At 39.7% G+C, this 25,197-nt stretch overlaps 2 protein-coding genes across 2 annotated transcripts in view; both read left to right on the forward strand.

The window, feature by feature from the left end:
• The window catches only part of hoxd3a (homeobox D3a), a 69,322-nt gene extending 53,417 nt beyond the window's left edge, over positions 1–15,905 (forward strand). The window contains exons 3-5 of the mRNA XM_067603592.1: positions 11,736–11,798; positions 13,480–14,044; positions 14,234–15,905. Of these exons, the coding sequence (XP_067459693.1) occupies positions 13,582–14,044; positions 14,234–14,982 (1,212 nt within the window). The 5' untranslated portion in view covers positions 11,736–11,798; positions 13,480–13,581 and the 3' untranslated portion in view covers positions 14,983–15,905. The remainder of the gene's footprint in view (positions 1–11,735; positions 11,799–13,479; positions 14,045–14,233) is intronic.
• hoxd4a (homeobox D4a) lies at positions 2,177–6,209 on the forward strand. Its single transcript, XM_067603598.1, has 2 exons — positions 2,177–3,590; positions 3,992–6,209. The coding sequence occupies exons 1-2, from the start codon at positions 3,122–3,124 to the stop codon at positions 4,288–4,290; spliced, it is 768 nt and encodes a 255-aa protein (XP_067459699.1). The 5' UTR covers positions 2,177–3,121; the 3' UTR covers positions 4,291–6,209.
• Positions 15,906–25,197: the final 9,292 nt, after the last annotated feature.

Genomic DNA, 25,197 nt, shown 5'->3' on the forward strand with positions numbered 1-25,197 from the left:
GGTGAATTATTCTAAAAGGCCTAATTAAAACAATACGAGTTCTTTTTCCATCACAAATCTGCTGTTTTCAGTTGTATCCGTCAGTTAGAATTTCATACATTATTAGTTTAACAGTATAAGATGTTTTTTATGCATACTGGTATGAGTTTACCACAGGAAACTACAATAACAGCTGTTTTCTATTTTTCACATGATGTGGCCTATAGTCACTATAGGCCTAATGCATATCCTCTGTAGGCCTTATGTGCTTAATTTCCTCAGTCATTCCTAGAAATGAAACCTAATAATCATAAAATGTTTTTTTATATAAATTCGACGGATTGGGATGATTAAATCTTTATTTTCTATTGTTGTCAGTCAAAAAAAAACGCGCCCTGACTTCGCCCGAAAATGAGATTAAATAGGCCTTCTGTTTTCTGCTGCTCACACGCTCAGTTTTAGAGCTTTTTGGTGGAAAAAGCTCCTAAAATGTAATGAAAAAAAGACTGAAGCTGAACCAGTTGAGCTTTCAGTTAACACAAGCAGCCAGGAAACGCTGACTTTATCATTCTTTTGTTGTGTATCTCGGCTTTGACCCGTCTGAAGGACTAGCAGGGCAAGGTGAAAGGCAGGTCAGGCTGTCTAACAAATACTGAAATGTGAAATGCATTTTTACTGATTCTGTTGTGTGACTTTTACCTGCAGCCAGAACGAATATTTTGCTGTTTTTTTTATTAATTTATTTGCAGAGTAAAGATGATGGCTGCTTTATGACAAAGTCTGTATACGAAAAGCTTCATTTTCAATTTTATTCTCATGTTACTTTACAGTGTAGTTCAACCTGAAAATGTTGAAATGCAGCCAAAATATGACATTATATCAAACCACTTCACACATCATCCACTAAATAACCAGCAGGTAAAAATGTTCACATGTTTATTTCTTATCAAAGAAGAAATCATCTTTATTTCAGGCTTTTCTCGAACTGAAATGTGTCAAATGTTGGCCACTGTGCTTTAAGAAAAAAAAAAAAACCACAACAACAAAACAAATGTCCCATGAAATAAAACCTGAGATTATAATTTCATCATTTTAATCTGACTGAAATCGATTCAAAGCGTCACGCAGGTCCCATAAGAATTTCTGGCTGATGTAACACACTGAAATTATATTTCTGCTTGATTTTGGCCCACATATTTTGATAATAACTAATATTAATATAATTTGGTTTCATTCCCGGGGTGCCTCTGTTCAGATATATATATAAAGCAGCCATTCACAGCCTTCACTCATTTGTAAAGGCTATTTCAGAAGGATTTGCAGTGGCTGCCATGGTGGTGAGTTAATGGCTTACGAGGATTTGGTAAACTTTTGCACCCTTTGAGCTGTCAGCAGCAGCGAAAATAATTGAACTTTTTGATAACTTTGTAAATGATTTAGTTTGACCTCCGTGGCCTCGAGCCTCATCTTCTGGACATGTGGTGATAAGATCTTGAGTATTAGCCAGCTACTATCTAACTGGCTATCTGCTGGTGAGTTTATATTTGGAAAAAAAAAGCGCCTATATTTTATTCTGAGCTGACAGTTTTAAAGATTATACTCTCTTAAAGAGGCTTTTTTGTTTGATTATGAACTTGGGACTGTGGTGGGTTGAAGAAGACCTGCCAGACTTACTGACTGATAATTCGTTCACTGTCTTTTTCTTGTCGTTTGCAGCTGAAATTGACAGCAATGCTCTGGGCAAAAAGACAGTTTAGCTCCTCTTTTTTTTTTTTTTTTTTTGTGAGAAGCTGTGACAGACCTGACATTTGTATCTATTGTGTGACCAGTTGTGCTTTAAACCCGCACAACACAAAGCTCATAATAAACTGCAAAGGAAGATGATTGTAGCAGAGAAAATATTAATCCTACAGAGCAAAAAAAAAAAAGAATTTAAAAAATAGCTGAGCTTCCATAAAACAAGACATATCCGATTATAATGATTCTTCAGATCTGATGCATGCTTCTCATTTCCTTATGCAGCATTCATTCTGTGATATTTATATCTATACTGACTGTTACAAATAAATTACTGTGGTTATGAAGCTAAAAAAAGTGGGCAGTGTCGCTTCCCGTCGTCTATATATACCCTGTAGAACCGAATTTGTGTGATGAAACCAGAGTCACAGATTCGATTCTAGGGGAGTATATGGTCGATGAAAAAACTTCGATTTATTGACTTATTGCCATCTTGTTAGGCGTCTGGTTCCTGATGTGCTGTCAAGAGCTACAGTGACAGTGTTGATTTGTGCACGAGAGTAAATCTGACAACACCACATTCTTCATGAAGAGTGGAGCTTAGGCATGTTGAAACTCTATAGGGCTCAAAAGGGGAATCTGATCCAAAATGTTACACATGGAAATCAACATAATTAGGAAAAAAAAAGGAGGCTGTGTTTTCTATTTGGTGTTGGGATCAAATACATAAGTCACAGCACACACTCACAGCTGTAGCTTTTCTCTCCTGTGAGTCGTGTCTGTTCTTATTGATTCCCAGAGGCTGCTGCTGCTGGCCAATAGGCTCCTGAGACAGTTTTTTTTTTTTTTCAAAAGGGATGGGAGCAGATGAAGTGATGAGATTCGTGTAACTTTTGGATGACCCCTCCTTGACAAAGACAGTCTCCATCAATTGTCCTCAGTCATTATTCCCTGCTTTTATGCCAAGGGGCTTTTTGTATCTTTTGTTGGTTTCTCTGTTGAACACCATGCCTTCAAGTCAGAGCAGTGCCTCAGGAACTGATCTATTTTCACATCTGTTTGGATAAAACAACCACAAGTCTTCAGCTAGTGTTCCAATGTTCCTTTCTTTTATTTCTTTGAATTATTTTTACATCAATATAAGCTCAGAGGTTCAAGTCAGATGTTGTTGTGTGTATTTTTTCTTTTTATTTCAGCATGACTTTGTATTTTCCAAATGTGCATGCAAATGTTTGAGGGCGAAGTTTATTTATTCCACTAGAGTCTAATTTGGGTTTATCTTAAGTTAGATTAAATTGCCTTTAGTTGTATGTTTACCCGTTTATGGACCAGCATCACCTCTATTGGCCGATCTGGTCACATGGTTCGCTAACTTTATTCAGTTGACACCAAGTAGGAGGGCTTTATGGAGGGAGGAAAAAAAGACAACTCGAGAAAAATTAGTATTTTCTACCTTCAGAAATTAATGGCCATGAGTTCGTATATGGTGAACTCTAAGTATGTGGATCCTAAATTTCCTCCCTGCGAGGAATATTCACAAAATAACTATATACCTGAGCAGGGCTCGGACTACTTCAGTCCATCGCAGGACACAGACTTTCAGCATCCAGGGATCTACCCACGGTCAAACTACACGGAGCAGCCCTTCAGCTGCAACACTGTGCAGGACTCCACAGTGCAGCCACGGGGTCATGTGCACGAGAGACCCAGCCACCCGAGCCCCTTTAACGCACAGACTGAGCAGGGGCCCCCGGTCCAAGTGGCCGGACCCCGGACTTGTGGACAGCAGCAAAACACAAAGAGCCAAAATGGGATACAAGCCAAGCAGCCTGCAGTAGTTTACCCCTGGATGAAGAAAGTCCACGTAACAACTGGTAAGATTTGCTCTTATAATTCTCTTTTGGACCAGCTGAGACCTGTAGTTTAAAATCATTCAGTGTAATATTTATGGGAGTCTTTGAAAGGCCTCGCCAATTACACAAGTCATAAATTTTTATAGCTCAGGAAATAGGCCGCTAGGTGAGGTCCTCAAAGCTTCTGAAAACACATACTGACCGGTTGTAATGGTGCTTATATCTGCAGCAAATCTGCTGCATCTAAATTCAGCTGAAATCTGTCATTTATTCTCCTTCTCTCGCTTCCGTGTGAATTTCCTTAAAGTTTGAGCGCCCCGGGTAGACAAGACAGTCCTCATTGTATTGTTTTTGCTTGCAAGCTGCATTGGTCCATTTGGTGACTTTTTCTTTTTTCTTCTGGTTTGTTTTCTTTCTCCCAGTGAACCCGGATTACACAGGACCTGAGCCCAAACGGTCCAGAACAGCTTACACCCGGCAGCAGGTTTTGGAGCTTGAAAAGGAGTTTCATTTTAACAGGTACCTGACCAGGCGGCGACGGATTGAAATCGCCCACACGCTTTGTCTCTCCGAAAGGCAGATCAAAATCTGGTTTCAAAACAGACGGATGAAATGGAAGAAAGATCACAAACTACCCAACACCAAGGGCAGATCTACACCAGCCTCCAGCCATCTGCAAAGCCTCCAGAAGGATAACCAGACTGATATCACATCATTATAAGAGAGGAGGGGGTGTCATATCTTTAGAAATTAACTGTATATAAAAAAAGACACAGGTTGCATCTGACTTTTTGCATGGGCTGATGTCGTTTTTAGCCTTTTTTTTTAATTATTATTTTTTTTTATTATTATTATTTAACAAAAAAATGACCCCAGCAGTGTTGACTCAAGGCTGAGTCAGAAAATCAATCAGTCTTTATAACTGAGAGGTTTGAAAGTTGAGCCTCTCTTGCTTGTTTTAATTTCCTCAAAGAGACACAAACTTCTTCTTTTTGGACGTTTACCCCCCCATCATCATCATCATCATCATCCCCCCTCTCTGCGGACATTTCATGGATTTAAACAAAGTGTCTCTGCTCTTCTCACGTGGATTCACGCTGCTTTTAAAGATTGAAATATCTTTATTCAAAAACAGGGAAGCCATTCGTTCAAATTACACACACACACACGAACACACACACACACACCAATAAATGTTGTTTCAGTTTTACTCTCATTGAAACTACATAATAAATGCACAATATAGGCTATATATACATATAAATATATACTTGAAAGAAACAGAACGTCAAACACAACTCAACCTCCTTTTCGTAAGTTGCAAATATCCCGTTGATTTTTTTTTTATATCAGTTACACGTTTCTTCGTGACTTGTATGTTTTAACTTATTTTGTACAATAAAGCTTTTAAAATTTTCTTAGCCTAAATGTTATTCCCAAAAATCAAGAACATTCCTGTGTGCATACTATTCCGAGTGCCCTTATAAATCTCTTTTGACATCTTTGTAAACAGTGTACATTTTAAGAGGCTCTCTCATGCCATCTGAAACTCTTTCATGAAAGATCATTTGTTCCTGCATGGCACCGAATTGGTATTGGATGTTTCTCATCGGAAATAATCAAATCCAGAATATTTAGGAGGATAATTGTTTATTTTCCTTGATACGATTTTTTTTTGCGTCCTTATTTATTTGTTTAAAAATAAAAAAAAGTGTAAATTTTCGTAGCCTATAGCACACATACAAATTTAATTAAAACTATTCGTTGGACTTTTATTAATCTAAAATATGTTTGAACTCTTGTGCATTATTAGCATGGCTTTATGCAAAGTTTAGTCTTAGTTCATGTGGGAATCTTATCATTTTCCATTTACACCAAGCTTACCGAGGGGGGCTTTCACGTCACAAGACAGATATTTCTTGTTTTAAACCCTCATTGTCTTCGGACAAACAAAACAAAACAAAAAAAAAGCCCAGAAGCTCCAACAGTTTCTTGGAGGTCTTCTCTCTCTCTGAAGTTTTCACCATGAGAGGCTTGAAAAGGTATTTCAACCGAAGGTCGACAAAGCAGCAGTGGCAGGTTCATCCAGGGGACACATTTCAGCCGCGAGGACTGACCCCAACACCCCTGACCCGCCGGACAAGCAGCATTTTCTCTCCCAGGCGCTTCTCGCTTTGGTTCAGAGGGGTTTTCCACACTTACAAAAAAAAAAGAAAAGCTAAAGCATTCAAAGCAAGAGTCATTGCGTGGATTCAATAGTTTTACACGTGTTTTAACTGTATTTATATCCGGCGCAGCCCCCAGAAAGGTCCTGATATGTGCATTTGTCTCCTCATGTCAATATGCAATCTTTTTGGTTTTATTTTTGTACATGCTTTTTACCTTGTACTGTGCATTGAGATGTGAGAAGTATATTGGAAAAAAATAAAGATTTCTACTGACTATGCATTTAAAATGATTGCAGAAAGAAATTTGTCGCGAGATTTTTTCTTTACTTCACCCGAGAAACGTTTTAATTTTGAAGAAATTTGCTCCCATCTGCCAGCCGAGGCTTCTCAAATCTAAAAAAAAAAAAAAAAAAAAAAGAAAGAAAAAAAAATGCTTTTTATTACGTATGTTTATGTGGTTATTTGTTATTTCGGGTCATTGGTGTTGCGCCATTTACAAAAAGAATCACTTTTGGTGGGAAAAGCGAGTTTTTCTTCAGTGGTAACAAGCACGTGAAGCCACATGGAGCCTTTTTACCAAACATCCACAAATGCACCAAATGTGCGCTGCTTGGGTAAACTCAGTCTGTTCTCCTGTCAAGTATAAAAATCTAAGAGTATAAATTAGTTATTGGTGTAGAATAAGTGAAGTTTGTGTATAAAACTGATAAAGAACGAGTTTTTAACCTGGCGTGACTTAATTTTCAGCCATTAGCGCTTATCGAAAGGAACTCATGCTTTGCGTAAAAACATCCTCGTTGAAATTTTTAGGCTCTTAATGAATCTTTTGAATTTTGTGCAGTGAAAATCTTGTTTGGGTTCTTAAAAGTGAGATATTTATTGCAAAATAGAGACACAAGTGGAGTTTACTGGCCCAGTGGGACTCAAAACTGAAATAAAAACTTGGTCAGAGGTGGTGGTCCTGCTCCAAAACCAAAGTACGCAACACTTAGTAGTTGCTGCTGTTTTAGCATGTGTGCACACATGAGAAAGACCACTTGGGTTATTATATGAAACCCCCTCGTGCATCACGAGTTATGCTTTTATTAGAGATGAACTTCTGCGATACTGACCCTCGACCCCCCTCCGCACTACACAATCAACTCTCATCCAAACAAAAATGGGCATTAACAGACATGTGGAAAGACAATCTACAGTCACACACTCAGCAATGTTTTCATCCCCGGTGACCACAATCTGATCCCCGCTGAGCGCGTGTGTCCCTGCAGGCGTGCACACGCGCTTATATATTTGTGTGCGTGCGAGTGTGTGTGTGTGTGTGTGTATGTGTGAAATACAAGCGTATGTCATTTGGATTCAGAGAGAAGCTGAGACAAAGTGATGCTACCAATCCACCATCCTGCCATAAATGATCTGCACATAGATGCTGAAGAGAGGATGAGAGGGAGAGAGAGAGGGGGGGAGATGAGAGGAGTGGGGGAGGGGGAGGTGGAGGGGGGGGGATTGGCACAATTGGACAACTAACCTACCTAATATACATTAGTCCTTTTGATTGCTATTCATTAATTATTATTTTAGAGCCATTTAATATCATAACCTGACTTGTCTGAACTCTTGGCCATAAAAACATCATTTGTATAAATATTTATCATAACATAGTTCTCACCAGCAATTATCAGGTCAGAGCAGCCTACTACACACCGTGCAGTGTGTAGCCACACTGACCTACATGTCTGAACAGCAATAAATGGGAGCCAAAGGCAGTGCCATTTTCAATGACACTGCACCCAGTGCAGGAATACAACGTCGTTGCTCTCCATCCGGCCATATTTGATTTCCAGCTGTTTTCGCAGAAGCCTCTCCGTGCCAGACAACCCCCCTAAGATATATTAAAGTGCGCTGTCTGCATTCAGAGATATAATCCAGAGACTATACCACTCCGCTCTCTATTCTCGACCACGTGATTGTCTAAATAATTAATGCAGCACGTCCCCCTAGAAACACGGCGTCGTCATTAATCGCAAGGACTCTATCAGACTTGAAAACTGAAGAGATCCCCCAAGAAAATAATATCCGATACCCGGCGCAACCGTAGCCCCGCACTTTAGCAACACATCCGAACCGATGGATGCTTGGGTAGGTAAATATTTCAGCATTTTTCATGTTGCCCGAGCTGGTAAATGACGATATCAAATGTCGTGATATTTTGATAAATTGCTCCCTTTGATGTGTGCGCTCTGAGCAGAATTTGTATCTGGCTAGTCGCTGTATGCACGTCTCTTATTTATATTTTTTTTAGCAAAGGCTGATTTTTTTTTTGTTTTGTTGTGTATGTGTGTATGTGTGTGTGTGTATGTGTGTGTTTGCTGTTTACGCATGTATCTTGAAAAGGATTGATAGGATAAATCGTAAAAAGTAAAGGGCAGTGACATGTATTTATGGATGCTCGCTGTGAATAAATGCTCTGTCGGACAGTGGCCCCTGCACAGGGCCCACTGATTCCTTATTAACAGTCTAATTCTGATTTTTTACTAATTTTGTCTAAAATTTTAAGAAATAACTACATATTTTTTCCAAATACACAACATTAAAATTATGACTTGTTGTGTTTTTGTTTGCTAATTAGAAATGAAGATATCTTTACAGAGGAGCTTTTCAATATAAGAAAATTTACGTTCAGTTTTTGCTTTGGTTTACTGTCGATTTCTACTGTTTTATTGTTAATGAGGGAAGATTTGATGTTGATGTCTGACAGTCGTAGAAGTTCGGACAGGCTTGACAGTTCTGCCTCCTTGTAAATCATTCTCAGTAATTCCTGAAAGGGTGCGAGGCTGTTGGGGGGCCGGGCGAAAACTGTAAATCTTTCACTTTTATTACCCTCTGAACATATGCTGCGACGCTACCAGTCCTGAACCCCTTCTTCACTTCAAAGATAACCCACCGCTGAACCAGCCGACGGGTCTCTGCGGCTCCAAATCCCCCTCTTCACAACCCATCCTGCTTCCTCTCTCTCTCTCTCTCTCTCGGTGCATTTATTTATTAGCTATTAAACCAACAACAATATATGTTTTTATTTTCTGTGATAGATATTGAAAACAATGCAGGAGAAGACACGACCATCTCACTCTTTGTGTTTCAGCAGAGACAGACACAACAAACAAAAGATGATAATGTGGTTTATTTGAATACAATCCAGTCCCAGCTGGAAGAAAAAAAATAAGTAATAAATCATCTTAAAAATGCACATCCCACATCAATGGAGCTACTGGGCGACTAAACAGTATTATTAACAAAAAAAAATACTTGCATGTGTTGCGTTATAAGCCAACTTTACAGCTTTTCCTGTGATGTTCCTGATAGTTTCTATTTGTGAAAATCTCCAAAATGCTGGTGAGCTTAAAGCTGCTGTAACATGTAAAATGCACAGATCATTTTTTACGCAAAACACACTGCAGATAATATAGCTTAACCCCTGCCCTGATAGAGCATGATAATGTGTAAATCTTTATTATTAACGCCGTAACAACAAGCATTTCAGCCTGTGTTTAAATGCTGAAATGCAGGCGAGTTGCAATGTAAGCAGGAGATGAAAAGAAAATAGGCAGTGCAACATTTTCACACAGTTCAGATGAGGAAATAAACGCCACCCTTTATCAAAATGGATTGGTGAGGTAAAGGCTTGGTTGAAGAAGAGAACAATCACGTGAACAAATATGCTTGTATCTTAAGGCAGCGCCTTTATTTGTCATCATAAAGCTTCCGAAACACCCCAAAAAATCCTGATGTTAGCTCCAAATCTGTATAGGCCTGTGCGTTTCTGAATGCATGTATGTTTCAATGGGTGATTGATTACCAGGGATTTTTTTTTTTCCAGGAATAAGGATACCTTGTTCGCTTTTTATTGGTAGTTGAATGCGAGTCCTTCCATTCTTTCGGGAATACTGTCTCCATTGGTATATGGAAATGTCTGAAAAACAGCAAGATCAGGTTTAGGACAGCATTGTCTACAGACAAAGGGTGAAGGATTTATTCTAGAGACTGCGTGGAAAGGAACTGAGACTGAGGGGGAACCTGTATATGATGAATTGATTCACAGGTAAGCAATTGCATGGCAGAATGCAACCTTTAACCACGGGTTAATATGATGCAAGGAAATATATGTGATTTATTCCATTCAAGGAGGTGATGCTTGTTAATGTGGCTTTCTCGCCGGCGAGCTTGCGGATATGGAGACCACAGCCATCTCCTCAAAAGCAGATTGATAATTTTTTTGTTGGGGAAAACGCGTCCAAATATTATCGACAGATTGAGTCTGAACTGTCCTGCACTTTTCAGCTGATTTCACGTTTCGATGAAAGCCGGCTCGAAGGAAAAAGTAGGAGAGCAACTTTTCTTTTTTGACTCCCGGATCGTAAATCACATTAATTTGTTGTCTTATCGTCACAGTGGCGTTTGCCGTGATTTATGTGGTTTCAACTGTATGGCTTTGTTAACCTGCAATGTTATATTATACATGAATTCATATTGGATGTTTTAAAGGATTAGCGTGCTGGAAAGTGATCAAGGACAAAAGGCAAATACTTCTATTTTATTTGGATACCTTTCTGACTAACTTGTATTTGGTTAATTGTAACTCATGTGAATATATTTCTCTTTAGGTGTTGACTAGACTTTATAAGAATAAACATCAAAGGCCTGAGTGGTAAAGACAATAAAAACTTATAATTAAGTTGATTATTTTATTTGGTTATAATCTGTTTGTCAATGTATTACAGTTTAATTTATGTGCACTACATTTTTACAGACAACATTCTCCTGGTTGTGCGTCTTTTTTTGCGGCTTAATCGGCTGAATTTCTACAGATATCAACAAAAAAGCAGCTTTTTTATGTTGCAAAAGGCAATTTAGCATTTTGTGAGCAGCCCGTATTTTCTCCAGGAATAAAAACAGACCAACAACAGCGAGCAGAGGTCCAACATTATGTTTATCAGCTGCTGCAAGATATAATTATCCAACATTTAAAAAACGCCTCCAAAGCTTGTTTAAAGTGGAATCTAAACAGAATTTGAAGGGATAACGAGTACAAACGACCAAGTGGGATAATAACACTCCATATTGAGTCCGGCCTATTGTGTGAACCAAACTTACCGTAACAACGCGTAGGCGAAAAACACTGTTGTTTGAAAAGAGGACCATGTCTGCGACTAGTAGCTCAGTGTGCGCAAAAGCACTTCAGGAGCACAATATCGAAGCAGCTTTACCAAAAAATAATCCACATCGAAGGCATCTTAAATCTCCATGATGATATTTTAAAGTGAATATCCTCAAACAAGCAGGAGAACAGTGGTTGTTTTCACACTCACAGTGAAAGCAAATTACCGACATTTTCTGAGGTTTCATTTCTATCTTTTTTTTTCTTCTTTTCTTTCTCGCCGCCGGTCGAGCATCTTCTCCTCTTGTTTCAGTCACCGCTGAAAAGCTGCTTTGAATTTAGTTGAGAATTTGAGTCTACTTGAAGCCAAACTGCTCGTTGTTCATTAAACTTTGACTTAGTGCTGAATGACCCAAAGGTCACCCAAAAAAGCTTATGACTGCTAAATATTTGGCCTAGCTCTTTGTGCAAAAGTGCAGATGTAGGAGTTTTCACAAGCATTGCAGGCAGTCAAAAAAAAAAAAAAAATCTATTTCTCATATGTGCTCTTTAATTCTCAAGTCTTCCAGTTTCATTAAATTAAACAGTGCAAAAATATATATTAATCGGCCAGGAATCATATGAATTAGATTTTTTTACTTGATATTTTATAATTGAATATTTAATTACAATCGTTTTTGATTGAATTTTTTAAAGTGTGAATATAATTGGGCCTGGTGTTAATCTTTATGTTTCTATTTAATTTCAGGCCCGCACATTGCTGCAATTCAAAAAAAAAAAAAAAAGAGCAAAACAAATCTCTAATGAGAATACATTTGTATTTTGTTTTTGTTTTTTTTCTTCCAGGTCGAGGTGGGAGCAGTGATGAATGCGTGAGGGATATAATAAAAGAGATTTGCACAGATTTCGGTGAGTAACACTTCTTTAATAAAGGGAGTGGTCAACAGAGCCAACTGCTAACAAGGAGAAAGGGTGATTTGTTATTAGGCTGCACATTAACGCTCTCGGTGTTTCACTGGAGGCTTAAATCACGAAAACAGACATGAGGGATGATTAGACTTTTAACTGAGCCTCTACGTGTAATTATTTGCGCAGGTTTGAATCTCATTTCAACGTGTCCTTTTCCTGCTGTTTGCAACAAAGCCTCGTGAGTGACAACACACTTGTTATTTTAATACAAAAAAAGAAAAATGCATTAAACACGTTTACAGTCACACACTCTTCTGAAATATAACTAATAAACATGCACATAAAAAAAACGTAAAATTAAGAGGAATTTCACCACTTTATCCCACGATTTCCACATTTTGCAGCCATCGCCAATATTCCCAGCCAGTTTTTTTTTTTTTTTTTTTTTTTTTTTAAACCAGCAACAGCTCCAGTCTTTCTTTCACCTCGGTGTTTTGGCTGCTGACTCGCGCGCAGCCACGAGGCATCATTTATAAACCGAGCCCCTGTATGAGAGAAGTCGCCGAGTATGAAATTCTTTCCCTTGCCTTCCTCCTACGCTTAGTTTTACACTTCTGAGGGCTTCGTGTCTTGAGGAGTGTTTTGCTTTTCATTCCTCTCTGAGGCCGTTTAACATTTGCGGTCATAAATTTTGCCGCGGTCCACACTGACAGGTGCAATTGTTATGCACGGCGCAGACTGCACCTCCTCAAGCCACCAGCATACAGTACAGAGCCTTTGATATTTTAGTTTCAACTTTGTTAAAATGCTGTTTTATCTGTTATATTCTTTAATCACATGTGTCTGTTTATAAAATAATCCACTAGAATATTTGTCTTATTTCTGCTTTAATCTAAAATATCTGCAGACATTTTAAGGTACATTTTTTCATGAATGAGGCAGAAGGAAGATACTGACTTAGCAACCCAAAATATAGGTTGTGACATGAGTTAAGACTAATGAAATATCAAATATTACTCCCACCCCCACCCAGCCAAACGAAACACAGCTCTCTCTCTCTCTCTGTCTCTCTCTCTCTCTCCCACACACACACACACACAAACACACACATATTCCAGACACTCCCACTACATTTGTGATATTAACATTAATATCGAAGCCTGGCGTCGATGAGCGTCGCCTTCTTGTGTGCGTAAACATGTGATTCAAACGCATGTGCGCCTCGGCCTTGGTGGGCTATATTTCTGCTACAGGGAACAATGCATGACGGGCTTTTGTCAGGCCTTGTGATTAGTGAAAAGGGTATTGTGTGTTTGTGTGTGTCAAATGCTGATTCAGCTTATTTCTGAGGGGCTCGTAAAGCCTTCCAGAGGGTCCTTTTTAGCGTAAGTTAAACTTTAACTGTTTTGTGCCAGAAATGAGTCACACACGGCTCGATTCTGTGGCCTGAGACATGTATCACTGTTATAGACAGTGTAGAGGCAGTTGGTAATTTCTAATTTAATAGCCGCTGTTGCACTATAGCAGAATGAATCTTGTGCAGAGCAGAGAGGAAGAGAGTCTCTTGGTTTATTGTGAACTTGTGTGTCCAAACCCCGAATCTCACGCAGTCATCTGAAGTAATGTTGAGGAAGTTAATTCATGTGTGCCCAGATGAATCTGATATATTTCTCTTTTATAGGTCACAGACTGGAGCTACGGTGGGAAAGACCAATCACGTGAATAAACAACACCCATGCCATTGGATAGAGCTGCTCTGGATTATTGGCTTTGAATTAACAAAATGCAGAAAGCAACATACTACGATAACTCTGGACTTTTTGGAGGCTACACCTACCCCAAACCAGACTCTTACAACTATGGCCCCGCTCATCAATCCTACCCTGCTTCTAACATCGAGAATGACTACCAGGGCACAGTGTGTCCCATCCAGACCTCTGCTGTCCGGCCACCAACTCTCAAAGACAGTGACCTGAACGGAGACTGTATGCGGCAAAGCAGCAGTCAAAGCAACAGCAGCAGCAGCAGCAGCAGCAGCAGCCAGGCAACGAGTATTGTGGAGCAGCAAGCACCTCCACTGTCCGCATCCTCTCCCAGCCCCAACAGCTCTGCATCCCAGAAGAAGAAATCTCCATCCGGAAGCGCTTCCAGTTCTACCACATCAGTCCTCACAAAGCAGATATTCCCCTGGATGAAGGAGAGCCGGCAGAACTCAAAGCAGAAGAGCAACAACTGCACCACTGCAGGTAGTAATCATGATGGAGAGCTGTGTGTGTGTGTGTGTGTGTGTGTGTGTGTGTGTGTGTGTGGGAGTAGGGGTGGAGGGGGGGGGGGCTTTTGGGCCTTGTGCTTTGTTGTGCTTACAGTTTGCTAGACTATAATGGTATTGAAATGGCTCATAAACGTGAAGATGCTGTTGTTTATTGTCATTGCAGGTGAGGTGAGTGATGAAAAGAGCCCACCGGGACCAGCGTCCAAACGGGTCAGAACTGCTTACACCAGCGCACAACTTGTAGAGCTGGAGAAGGAGTTTCACTTTAACCGGTATCTTTGTCGCCCTCGGAGAGTGGAAATGGCAAATCTGTTAAATCTCACCGAGCGTCAAATAAAGATCTGGTTTCAAAACAGGAGGATGAAATACAAAAAGGACCAGAAGTCTAAAGGGCTCGCGCACTCTCCCCTGGGACACTCCCCGGATAGAAGCCCGCCGCTGAGTGGCCCAAATCACATTGGATACTCTGGCCAGCTCCAAAACGTGAACAGCCTCAGCTATGACGCGCCCTCGCCCCCGTCATTCGCCAAACCCCAGCAAAGCATGTACGGTTTGGCCGCGTACACGGCACCCTTGGGTGGTTGCATCCCGCAACAGAAGAGGTACCCGGGCTCCGAGTACGAACAGCACGGCATGCAGAGCAACGGCGGCTTTGCCAACGCCAATTTGCAAGGCAGCCCCGTTTATGTGGGTGGGAATTTTGTTGATTCCATGCCAGCCTCGGGCCCTATGTTCAACCTCGGCCATCTTCCCCACCCCTCATCCACCAGTGTGGACTACAGCTGTGCCGCTCAGATCCCAGGAAACCACCATCATGGACCCTGTGATCCCCATCCCACATACACAGACCTCACCTCTCACCAAGCGTCTCAGGGAAGGATTCAGGAAGCGCCTAAACTCACGCATTTGTAATATGTGGTTCCTGTATGTGTGTGTGTGCGCGCGCGCGTGTGTGCCAAAATTATGTTGCGCTCTTTTTATTACCTCACTAGTCTAATAACTACACTCCGAGCGAGTCGTGTGTATTATTACAGTATTATTGATATTACTATTAATGCTATTGTGTAATTATTTTCTAAATAATACAGCTTTGTCCATTTCTCTTGAATATTTGGGGATGCGCAGAGGCAGACTAGCCTGGTTGTCAGTTGTTCCGTTTTTATTTTTTGTTTTTTTATCAAGTGCAATGCGCAGTTTTGACTGAATATTTCATGCCGTTACTTGAAGGTAAGTCTTGTAGATCACGAAAGTAGAAGCTCATCTTTAGAGAGAAGGACTTTTAGGCAAATTTTTCGTCTGTTTGTCAGGATCTCATTTTCCTCACGAGCATCCTATTTATTTATTTTTTTATTATGTTGAATAATCTTTCGTACTAGCATATAGCCTATTTATTATTTAATTACTTTTGTATTGCACATTATTTATCGTTTATATGCGAGTATTTATAAGTGTGGAGTTTTTTTTTTTTGTAAGATTGGACAGATCAGTGCACTTGGAAGTGTTGGCAAACAGGGTTTGAAAATGCTATGACTCGCAGTGTATTGTTGAAAAGGAGCATTTTTAATTGTAAATCTGGGATAAATGGGGCATTTTATAGTGTATAAACACCACTATGTGTCCATGGTTAATCTTGTGTCAAACCTTAAGCAAAACGTAGACTATCGAAGTATCAAATATTATACACACCAGCATGTCATTTCGTGTAGTCCATTGCTATTTTTTATTTGTCTTCCATTGTTATTCCACTCGGTTGGATATCCATAAATTTATGAAACCCTAATGATATTGAAATGTTATATTTTATTGTGTTTAACATTTTGTAAATAAAGTGCTCAAACTTGCATTTTCTATTGCATTTTGTTGATTTTTCTAGGAAAAAAAAACAAACACCCTGCAGCAGGAGGGAACTCTGACAATCCTGCAGCTTCTGATCATTTCAATTCCTCGTTTAGTTTCTGCTCCCAATGAAACTGTCAGGTAACAGTGCCGAGGAGGATTATTGACTCACAGCTCTACTGTACGGTCCAAACAGGGAGAGCCAATCAATAATTAGACACCAGGATATCTAAAAGTCATCAGACGGCTCTATGCCTCCAATGCAAAGTGCATTTCAGCTCTGGAGATTATTGATGTTTTATTGGTATGAGGGAAGTGAGTCTATGGGCTTTATTGCATCTTCCACATGTCACTTAGCAGTTTTTAGACTCGGCCACATGATTACCTTCCTATCTGCTAGGACTGAAGGGAATAAGCTCCATTTTCCTATAGACCAAAGCCTAATCACTATCTGTCTAATTGATTAACACACAGTGGGAGTGATCTTCAAAATGATTTTTCATAAATTGGCGGGAGTGGAGGTACAAACATATATCCATCCATTGATGGGTAAGGCAGATTGGTGGCAATAAAACAGAAAAGAGAAAATAAAAACACGGTGCCACTTTGACATTGGAAATGATGCAACCATGGATGTGTGTGCGTGTGTGTGTGTGCGTGTGTGTAAGAGAGAGAAAGAGAGGGAGAGAGAGAGAGAGAGAGAGAGAGAGCAGTTCATCCTTTATTGCTCCTGGAGAGCCATTTCAAAGCTCATTAATCAAAAACTCGTCGCTTTCAGACTCCTCGCTGATTCCTCCTCCTTGTGAACAAAGCATTTGCATTCCAAATCCAAGTAACACATTTCAAACCGAGCAGGCCAGTCTTTAAATGAGGGGGAGACCACAAAAAAACCCACCCTACTTTGTTCACATTTTCTAAGATGATCATATCCTCAGATTGAAGAGCGCGTCAAGGCAAATGAAACTGGTGTCAAAGACATCATCAGTGACTTTAAATCCGTGCAGGTCTCACACACAGTGGTCCCCAAAAAGTTTCACACACATACAAGCAGGGATGTGAATGTGATTCACCACGCAGGTATGATCCAAAATCCTTTAATAACCGTGTTTAGGTTTATTTCGCAATTAAATCCATCCTCCATTCATTAGATTGGCTGTGGGCTGTTACAATAGGCTACAAATCATCTCAGTGTTCAGTGGATGGCGGCCATTTTAACCCTGGGTGAGCTCTTTCTTTCATCTCCCCCCACTGCAGCTTTCTGCACCGCACAAGTCATTTACTGAACCCCGAAAATACTTCTCATGATATAATATTTGCAAAGTTGAACGACAATGATTTTTTTTTCAATCAAAACAAAACGGAATCTTAAGTCAAGTATTCACCAAATATTTTGTGATCTGATTAATTTTCTATATGTTTCATGAAAAACTACCTGATTCAAATGAAGATGCAGTTATACTGTTTCATCTAATAAAATATCTCCCTGATACGAGATGACCTGAACTTTCACTTTGAATATGCAAATAAATTATTCATTGATTTGGACCTTTGCAATGATCAACTCTTAGTCCTGATAACATCCTTTCCACCATCATGCTGGGAGGTAAAAGTCAACATTTCACTCATGAAGCATCATTTGGAGCAAATGGAGTTTAAGATTTTACGTCCTCTGACTCTGTAACTGTTTATATGAGTGAAGCTGAGATCAATTTCAACAATCTGTCATGCAAGAGGAAGTTTCACCTCAATTAGAAATAGCAGGAGCATAGTTCCCTTGATCTATTTTTGAAAAAATAAAAAATTCTACCTTATAAAGTAATATCAGGCGGGGAAACCAGAATATGAGACCAAAGTTTGTACATCAATTTTAATTGTTTGTTGCATGTGAGCAAAACAAAATTTGATCGTGTGTGTTACTGATAATCAATGGGCTGTACTTAAGTTAATTATGTGCACTTTATTCAAATGTATTAATTATAGCAACAAACAAAAAGTAGCTAACACTTGAACCAGGAGAAGCTTTTGTTGAGGAGCAGACAGTGCAGCTGGCAGCTCATTTTGTGCTCCTGATTGGATAAAAGCAGAGCAGACCACGCCTGCTCAGTGGAGGGTAATAATTACATATGGGGAAGTAGCCCTACTGTAGGCTAACTATTAATGAGAACAAGAGGTGCTAACAACCATCAAGCCATCTCTGCATAGGACCACCACCTGGAGACAACTGTATTTTTTTAATTTAACATTTTTATAGGTGTTTTTAATGTTGTTGTTTTTGTTGGTGGTGGTGTTTAGTATGATGGGAAGAGATCTTACAGCAGGGACCTCTGGGGAAGTGTTAGAAGTAGAATAAAAGAGTCATAGCTGCTTATAATACTTATTTGGATATAGGATGCAGGCGGAAACATACATTCTCACTGCATAATTATTGAGCAGTCCTCGAAGAAAGTTGTTCCGTACGTCGGCACTGGCAGAACATATCGCGATGATTCCTCAGAGTGTAAGCAGCATCCATCTCCATCCCAAGAGGGCTTTTGTTTTGTTTTTTTTTTCAACGTGCGTTGGCTCGAGAGACAAGAGGGAGTCGCAGTTGTGGAAACGCCGCAGAAGAAGAAATGATCCTAAAATCAGTAAGAAATGACTCATTTTATTTAATAGCTCCTGTTCCGCTTTATTGGCGGCGAATGAGCTGATTGTGGATTATCAAGCATCGGATCAAGAGTGAATTACTCCACAAAGCACTGGGAGAGGATTTTCATCTCAACCAAAAACCTGACTAGAACTAAAAGGGCTGGCCCGCAATTTAAAATGCTTTCAGAGCTGAAGAAAGGAGCAGAAGACGTGAAAGAAAAAAAAGGGGGGCCTGAAGGTCTGCTTTGCTTTTATCACAGCATCCCTCAACTGCGTGTCATTTATTTTCTGTAACAGAGTAGTAGTTTGTTTCTTTTGTCCATGAGGCTGAAAACCATGATGAAAAACCTTACTTGTGATTGGAAAATGCAGGATTTATTGTTGTTGATGACCTGTGACTGTAATGTTTGCAGAAGTGAAACTACTGTAAATCACAGCTGCTAATCAATAACCAATGGCTTAAGTAATGTATATTGTAGGATGCAGACTGAAGGAAATTCATTTTAAGTCCTTTAAGTGAAGGGAAATTAGGCTACCAGACACTGCTGAGGACATGTGTACGTTTATTTACCTGTTTATTTATGTCATATCTCAACAACAAAACAAATTGAATATGAACACAATCTTGTGTTTAAGTGCATTTGAACATGCTATTTTTGATTGATTGATTTTTTTATTTTTATGCCATTATGTAATATTTTATGTTGCTAAATCAAAATGCCAGTGACCTCATTGAATGTTAATGTAATGTATTCTTATACCAAATCGAAAATATATCGATGACTAATAGATCTATATTTTTCCAAATAAAAGACATGTTTTGAAATGTTTGTGTTTTGATCTGATGCTCATTTACTCACCATTTTTCTTTTTCACATAAAATACAGGAGAGCAACAGCTGTAGTGTTTTCACTTGTGAAATAGGAGCCACCCTCCCCCTCACACTAGTCCACACACTGACACAGAGCACATTTTCTTGATGTAAAAAGGTCTCAGTTTTTGTCTCAGGCAATTTAACTGATGGAAATGATTAAATTCCTCTCAGTTTTACCATGGGGAGGTCTGTAGTGATGTTTAGAAAGCATTTGGTATCAGACATAAGGAGGAAGTGATCTGTATCACTCTCCCTGACCATCTGTAAACAGTGACGGAGGATGTGAATGTTGGAGGACAGCATTGTCAGAAGTCTTTGCTGTTCTCTGGCCTCGGCTGTCATTAAGGATTCAGCACACTCTGAGTAGGTGAAGGAGAAGAGGAGGCAGACACTCTGTTCATGGCGGGGGCATCTGTGTTGTTTGCCAACTCGTAAAGTCTACACTGTATTTCTACCTCAGACCACACAAGTAATACAGGGATGTGAATTCTCATGGTTGCAGTAAGACACATTTGTCCTTCTCTGGGTGTGATATTCAACAGTTAGTCCACACACACCCACCAAAGTGAAATCATCACTAAATAAATGGTGACACTTTATTTCAAGACTCCCTATTTAGCATTTCTAAGCAGTTGAAAACATTCACTTTAATTTAATTAAAAATCAAAACACTATAATGTAGTTATAAGCAGATATAAGGACACTTTAAGTGTTTATTAGTCAACAATTGCATCAACCATTATAACATCTCCTAAGAAGACATTTTATATTATTACAACAGTGTTTTTCTATAATGTCATTCAACTGTTTATGCAGCCTCCCACTTATTGATGCCAACAGGAGAAATAAGTACATTCATAAACACTTAAATGTGCTTACAGCTACATTATAAAGCTTTTGTTACATGTTTGTATAGGTGGATTTAAAGTATCAGGGTGAAGAGCCTGCAGTAAGACACCTAAAACTGCAGCACTTGATGCCTTCCTCTCAGTTACAGTCCAACTGACTGATGTGGGGTTGCTGTCCGTTTTGCATCATCTGAAGCACCTAAAGGCTTAAAAGTAATTCTTTACCCTGTCAGCTTCTGTTCTCCTGCAACTGGCCTCTGCAGCTGACTGTAATGGATTTCCAGTAAAGCGTAGGTGGTCCTCGTTGTACTCAGTATGCCATAACAGTATAGGGTTATGGGTTAGTGTTTTCAATAAGGACATGCAAAATGTAAGAAAAGATGAGAAATTGATGTGAGACTGAAAATCTGGGTCTGAATACATCAAACTCCTGCTGTGAGATAATAAGTTTGCTGATTCATAAGACACTTGTGAGAAACCTGCAGCCAAACTGCTAACTCTGCCTGAGGAGCCCCCCTACATTGATCATGCATGTTGTCACAGAAACTGATGGGCGTGGATTTATCGCAGCTCTTATGTGTTAGTGATATTGATATAATTGTAACTATAATAAATGACTCACTCCTCTGGGTATGATTTAGAGGGCTTGGCCAAAAGGCTCTTCTCCTCCTTCCTTGTGTGAAAGATAGCTCACTGATGTGAGGAAACCTGAAGTAACTCATACATTACCCGAGCCTTGACTACAATGCTCTGGTAGTCTATATCAAAAAGTATTAGTGCCTCTACCCTTTTCTGATGCTCATATGGATTTATTTCACAGCCTTTTCTGTATGAAATTATGAGTGAATAAATTGCATCTTCATTTATCTTCGAAAAACCCTTCTGTGCTCACCGCGATACTCAGCTCTCAGCGCTTTACATAATTATATTAGTCTTCTGCTACACCACGAAATTGATTGCCCAGGAAAATGAACCTGGCTTTGCTATAAATTACACCTATGGATCATAAGAAATGTGTTATTTTGTTTAAAATAGTACCTAATATAATTAGAGCTCTAATTCATGGCAAGCTACAAGTGTGCCTATTACAGTAACAGGGTTTGGAATTTAATCTGTCTGCTGGATAAAGAATGATCCTGTGTGGTTTTCATTTGTAATAGTAGACACATTATTTCAGTAAAATAGTCTGTGACTTTTAGATATGAGAGATGGATTGTTGAATGAATAACTGTATTTATACGTTTCAGTATTAAAGTTAACAATTCATCCAAGGAAGTAAGTTTCAACATTCATATAACTTTTCTTTTATAGTCAACAGTAAGCATTGAAACCGGAGCCTCCTTCATTGGGGGTCTTAAGAATGAAGTCTGAAATATTAAGGCTGACTTGGAGTGTGAGGCATTCAAATAAAGAGAAATCTAATTTAAAGGGTAAGGCTGGTGATATATTTTTGTTATTGTCAAAAAAACATTCATGATGAGACCAAAACCAGCAATACAAAAGTCCATCTCTCAAAATTTTCCAACTGCTCTGCTCTGTTTCGGGCTCTCAGCCTCAAGCCCATTCATTCTTTAATAAGAAGTAAATCTTTATAAAACACATCACAAATATTTTAAAGATTTAAAAGATTTTTAAAGATGAAGTAGTTTCCTAAAACAGCCGGGCACTCTGGTCTTTGGTAAAACTTACTTTAACAAGAGTAAATAGTGCATTTGTTGATGCTGAGTGATTTAAATGTGCTTTAAAATGTGCTGTTAATCAGTTGGGGACTATTTTCAGATACAGGAAAATATGTAAAAGTATTTATGGTACCAGTATGATGCATGCAGGATCGACTCAACATAAACTACAGTGTCTGTGAGTCTTTGGACAACAATGGAGATCTACGGCACAGAGGATTAAACCACATCAGGCTTTGGATACACACACAATACTTGCTAACTGGTTCAATTCATTGTTGGTTTTAGTATTTTCATGGGATTTGTTAACAATGAAAAGAACCATATGAAAGAAGTAGCTATTTGTCTTTTCTGTTACTTGAGCTCTTGGTGTCTTGAGCACACGTGACAATAATAAAACACAACACTATTCAATATGAGCCACTACAAGCTATTGTAAAACCTTAAAATGTATCATTATTCATCTTTGGCTTTGACTCTTTCTGTAGGCCCCCTGCAACATCTAGATCAAGTCTGACATGTTTTGTGTGGTTTAACAACTTGATACAGTATAAATGTGAATGCAGTAACCACATGACCTCACTTTGTCTCATCATTCTGTCTTCTTTAGACAGCTCCTCTGAGTTTCAGATTTCATGTAGACGGTTGAGTGAGGTAAACAGAAGGTTGAGGGAATTTCCTTGAAGTATATAAAGCATGAAGTGTATTTTTTTTACCAAGTGGCCTTTTCAAGTCTTCTATTCACACAACAGGGTGGGTTCTGGCTGATGTGACTTGAAAGAATACACTTTTGGTAATCTGATTTCTGGCTTCAATGGAAATTAATGTTCCATAATGTAAGGACAACATGCTGTGGATGCTATCCCTATTCACATCCTCATTCGAAGAGTTAAATCTCAGTGTGCTCGGCCACAATGTGAAAGAAAATACCTAAATACAAGGACACATCTACTACCTCTATTGTTCTCCCTTCCTACAGGCCTCTGCATTACAATCTAAAAATCCAAGAGCACAGTGGCAGCGTGCAGGGTTAAGTAATTCTGCACCATTGAGAAAGACATTTGATTTCATTTGTAGTGTGTCTTGCAGCGGGCGGAGGTGAGCCCACCTTTGGCTGCGGGAGGAGTGAAGCGGCACCCATATCTAGTGTTCGGAGACACAAAATTGACAATGCATTTATCTTTGAATAATGTAAATGTCCTGAGAATATGGTGGCAGTGGTCCTGGTGTGTCCACTGAGGGCGCAGGGCTGTCAGACACTCAGCTCTCTGGCCCTGCTGCAGCATAATGTGGCCTCCGGCTCCCCTGGAGCATCCCGCTGCTCTGCTCCGCTTGCCTCAGGCCCACATTCCTGCTTCGGCACACTGCACTAGCTCCCCACTTAATTTACACTCTGGTAGGAGAGGGAGTTAATGCAGAAAAGCCTGCCAAGAAGAATCTTATCTGCTCTCCCTCTTTAAAAGGTGAGGCAGTTTAGAGCACAATATATTGAATATACTGTAGGTGTGGAGGGCAATGGTATTTTTCCGGCACATCTTGGCTGCTGATTTGATCTATGTTATATTTGTTTATCTAAATTCATTAAGCATAAAATGGAATCAGACATCTGTGTGATGAGACTACACATTCCCAGTGTTTGAATAGCTTCTATTATTTTAAGTAGTTGGCATAACTTAAATGGTTCTATGAATACTGTGAGTTATTGTGTCCAAGAAATGTGCAGCTTGGTGACTAAAGCATGTATTGCTTAAAATGGATGGTTCCTGGCAGGCTGACAGTGCTGTTCAGTGAGGCAAAGTGCCAGTAAATTGTTTGTCTTCTGCAGTGCTGCCCAATAATTCTTCTGGGAACCAATGGCATTGTGTTTGCCAAAGAGAATAATGATAGATGGGGTAAAATCAAAATAGAGGATTTTGGGATGCACTCTGACCACCAGGCATAATCTGAATACATTTGTGCCCCCAGAAACAACACCGGCAATTGTTATCTCCGTGTCTTCCCTGCATTTTGTCTGGCTCACATGGAACAACTGATTTCATTAAGATAATTTTGAGTTGTGTGGTTTGTAAGTAATGATTAATATCATCACAAATCTTATACTACCTTTCCAATTTTGATTTGTTTCATGCTTTCGTTGATGAATAGGTAATGCACTGACAGCTATCTGCTGCCATCGCGCTAGGCTATATATGTTGGCTGCAATGATGCATGCTACTCTGTACAAATCTCTGGCTCATAGTGTCTCCAGTTCTGAGGCGTAAATGTAAATGTGCAATCTGCCCGTTCAAGTGTCCTGTTGGCCCAACAACAGGAGCACGTCCCCATCTGTTCTCTCTCTGGAGTGCCCAGACAATACATTTTCCCCCGCCAGACCTTCCCATTTGCTGGAGCAGAGGTTCCCATACATTTCTAAGGTTACAGGCAGGATAAATACCTCCACCATGTGCTCACAGTTCTCTGATCAGAACTGGCTGGTCCTTATTTGCAGATGGAGCTGCGGTGAATTTTTGATGCTGAGTAATATTCAAATGTGCTGTCCTTGGCTTCCAGGCCCTTTTGTTGCTGTTGCTGCAGTTCCTCAGGATGGGAGCTGCAAAAGAAGAGCATGGCTGTCAGTGGAGTGTGATTTGTGGCAAGCCCAGCCTTGCCAACTGTGAGGCACTGAGGTGTGACAACAGAGATGCCTAACATCTCCAGTTGCCTCAGGGCCAGCCAGTCAATTACACAATACAGTCTACCCCGAGCAACGACATGTGCTCAGCCTCAGACCAAAGGCAAAGAGGAAACACATCTCAGAACAGTTTACAGCAACACCACCATTAGAAAATTATCGGTCACATGTTATCATTAACTCAGGCAGTGCTGTGGTCAGTATGTGTCTTTGTGAGCATCTGTTTGCAGTATGGTGAGACTTTTTATCTGCATTGTAATACCCAGATAACATTGTTTTTTTAAGTTGTATATTTTCAACAGTCTACCTTCAAAAGAGTAACATTTTGGTTACTTGTGGACCTCAACTGTTTATGAAGACCATGTGTGGGAAACTCCAAGAGGGTCCTTGTTCAAAGAAACCTGCCTCTCCTTTGTGAAACACTTTATCGTGTGGATGCAGATGTGCTTTTTGTTGGAACCTTGCACCTCATCCATTACCCTCGGCCTGCCAGAGAGATAGTGGAGAGTGAATCTATTCAATAGGACCATGACAGAGCCTGCTGCTCAACTGAACTTTCCATGAACTAGGTTCAACAGCGGGATCCATGCA

Source organism: Thunnus thynnus, chromosome 11 (assembly GCF_963924715.1).
Source record: "Thunnus thynnus chromosome 11, fThuThy2.1, whole genome shotgun sequence".
NCBI classification, from domain to species: Eukaryota; Metazoa; Chordata; class Actinopteri; order Scombriformes; family Scombridae; genus Thunnus; species Thunnus thynnus.

Coding starts and splice junctions, on each gene's coding strand:
- hoxd4a (XM_067603598.1), top strand. CDS start 3,122: ATGGAGGGAGGAAAAAAAGACAACTCGAGAAAAATTAGTATTTTCTAC. Junction 3,591..3,991: donor GAAAGTCCACGTAACAACTG/GTAAGATTTGCT, acceptor TCTTTCTCCCAG/TGAACCCGGATTACACAGGA.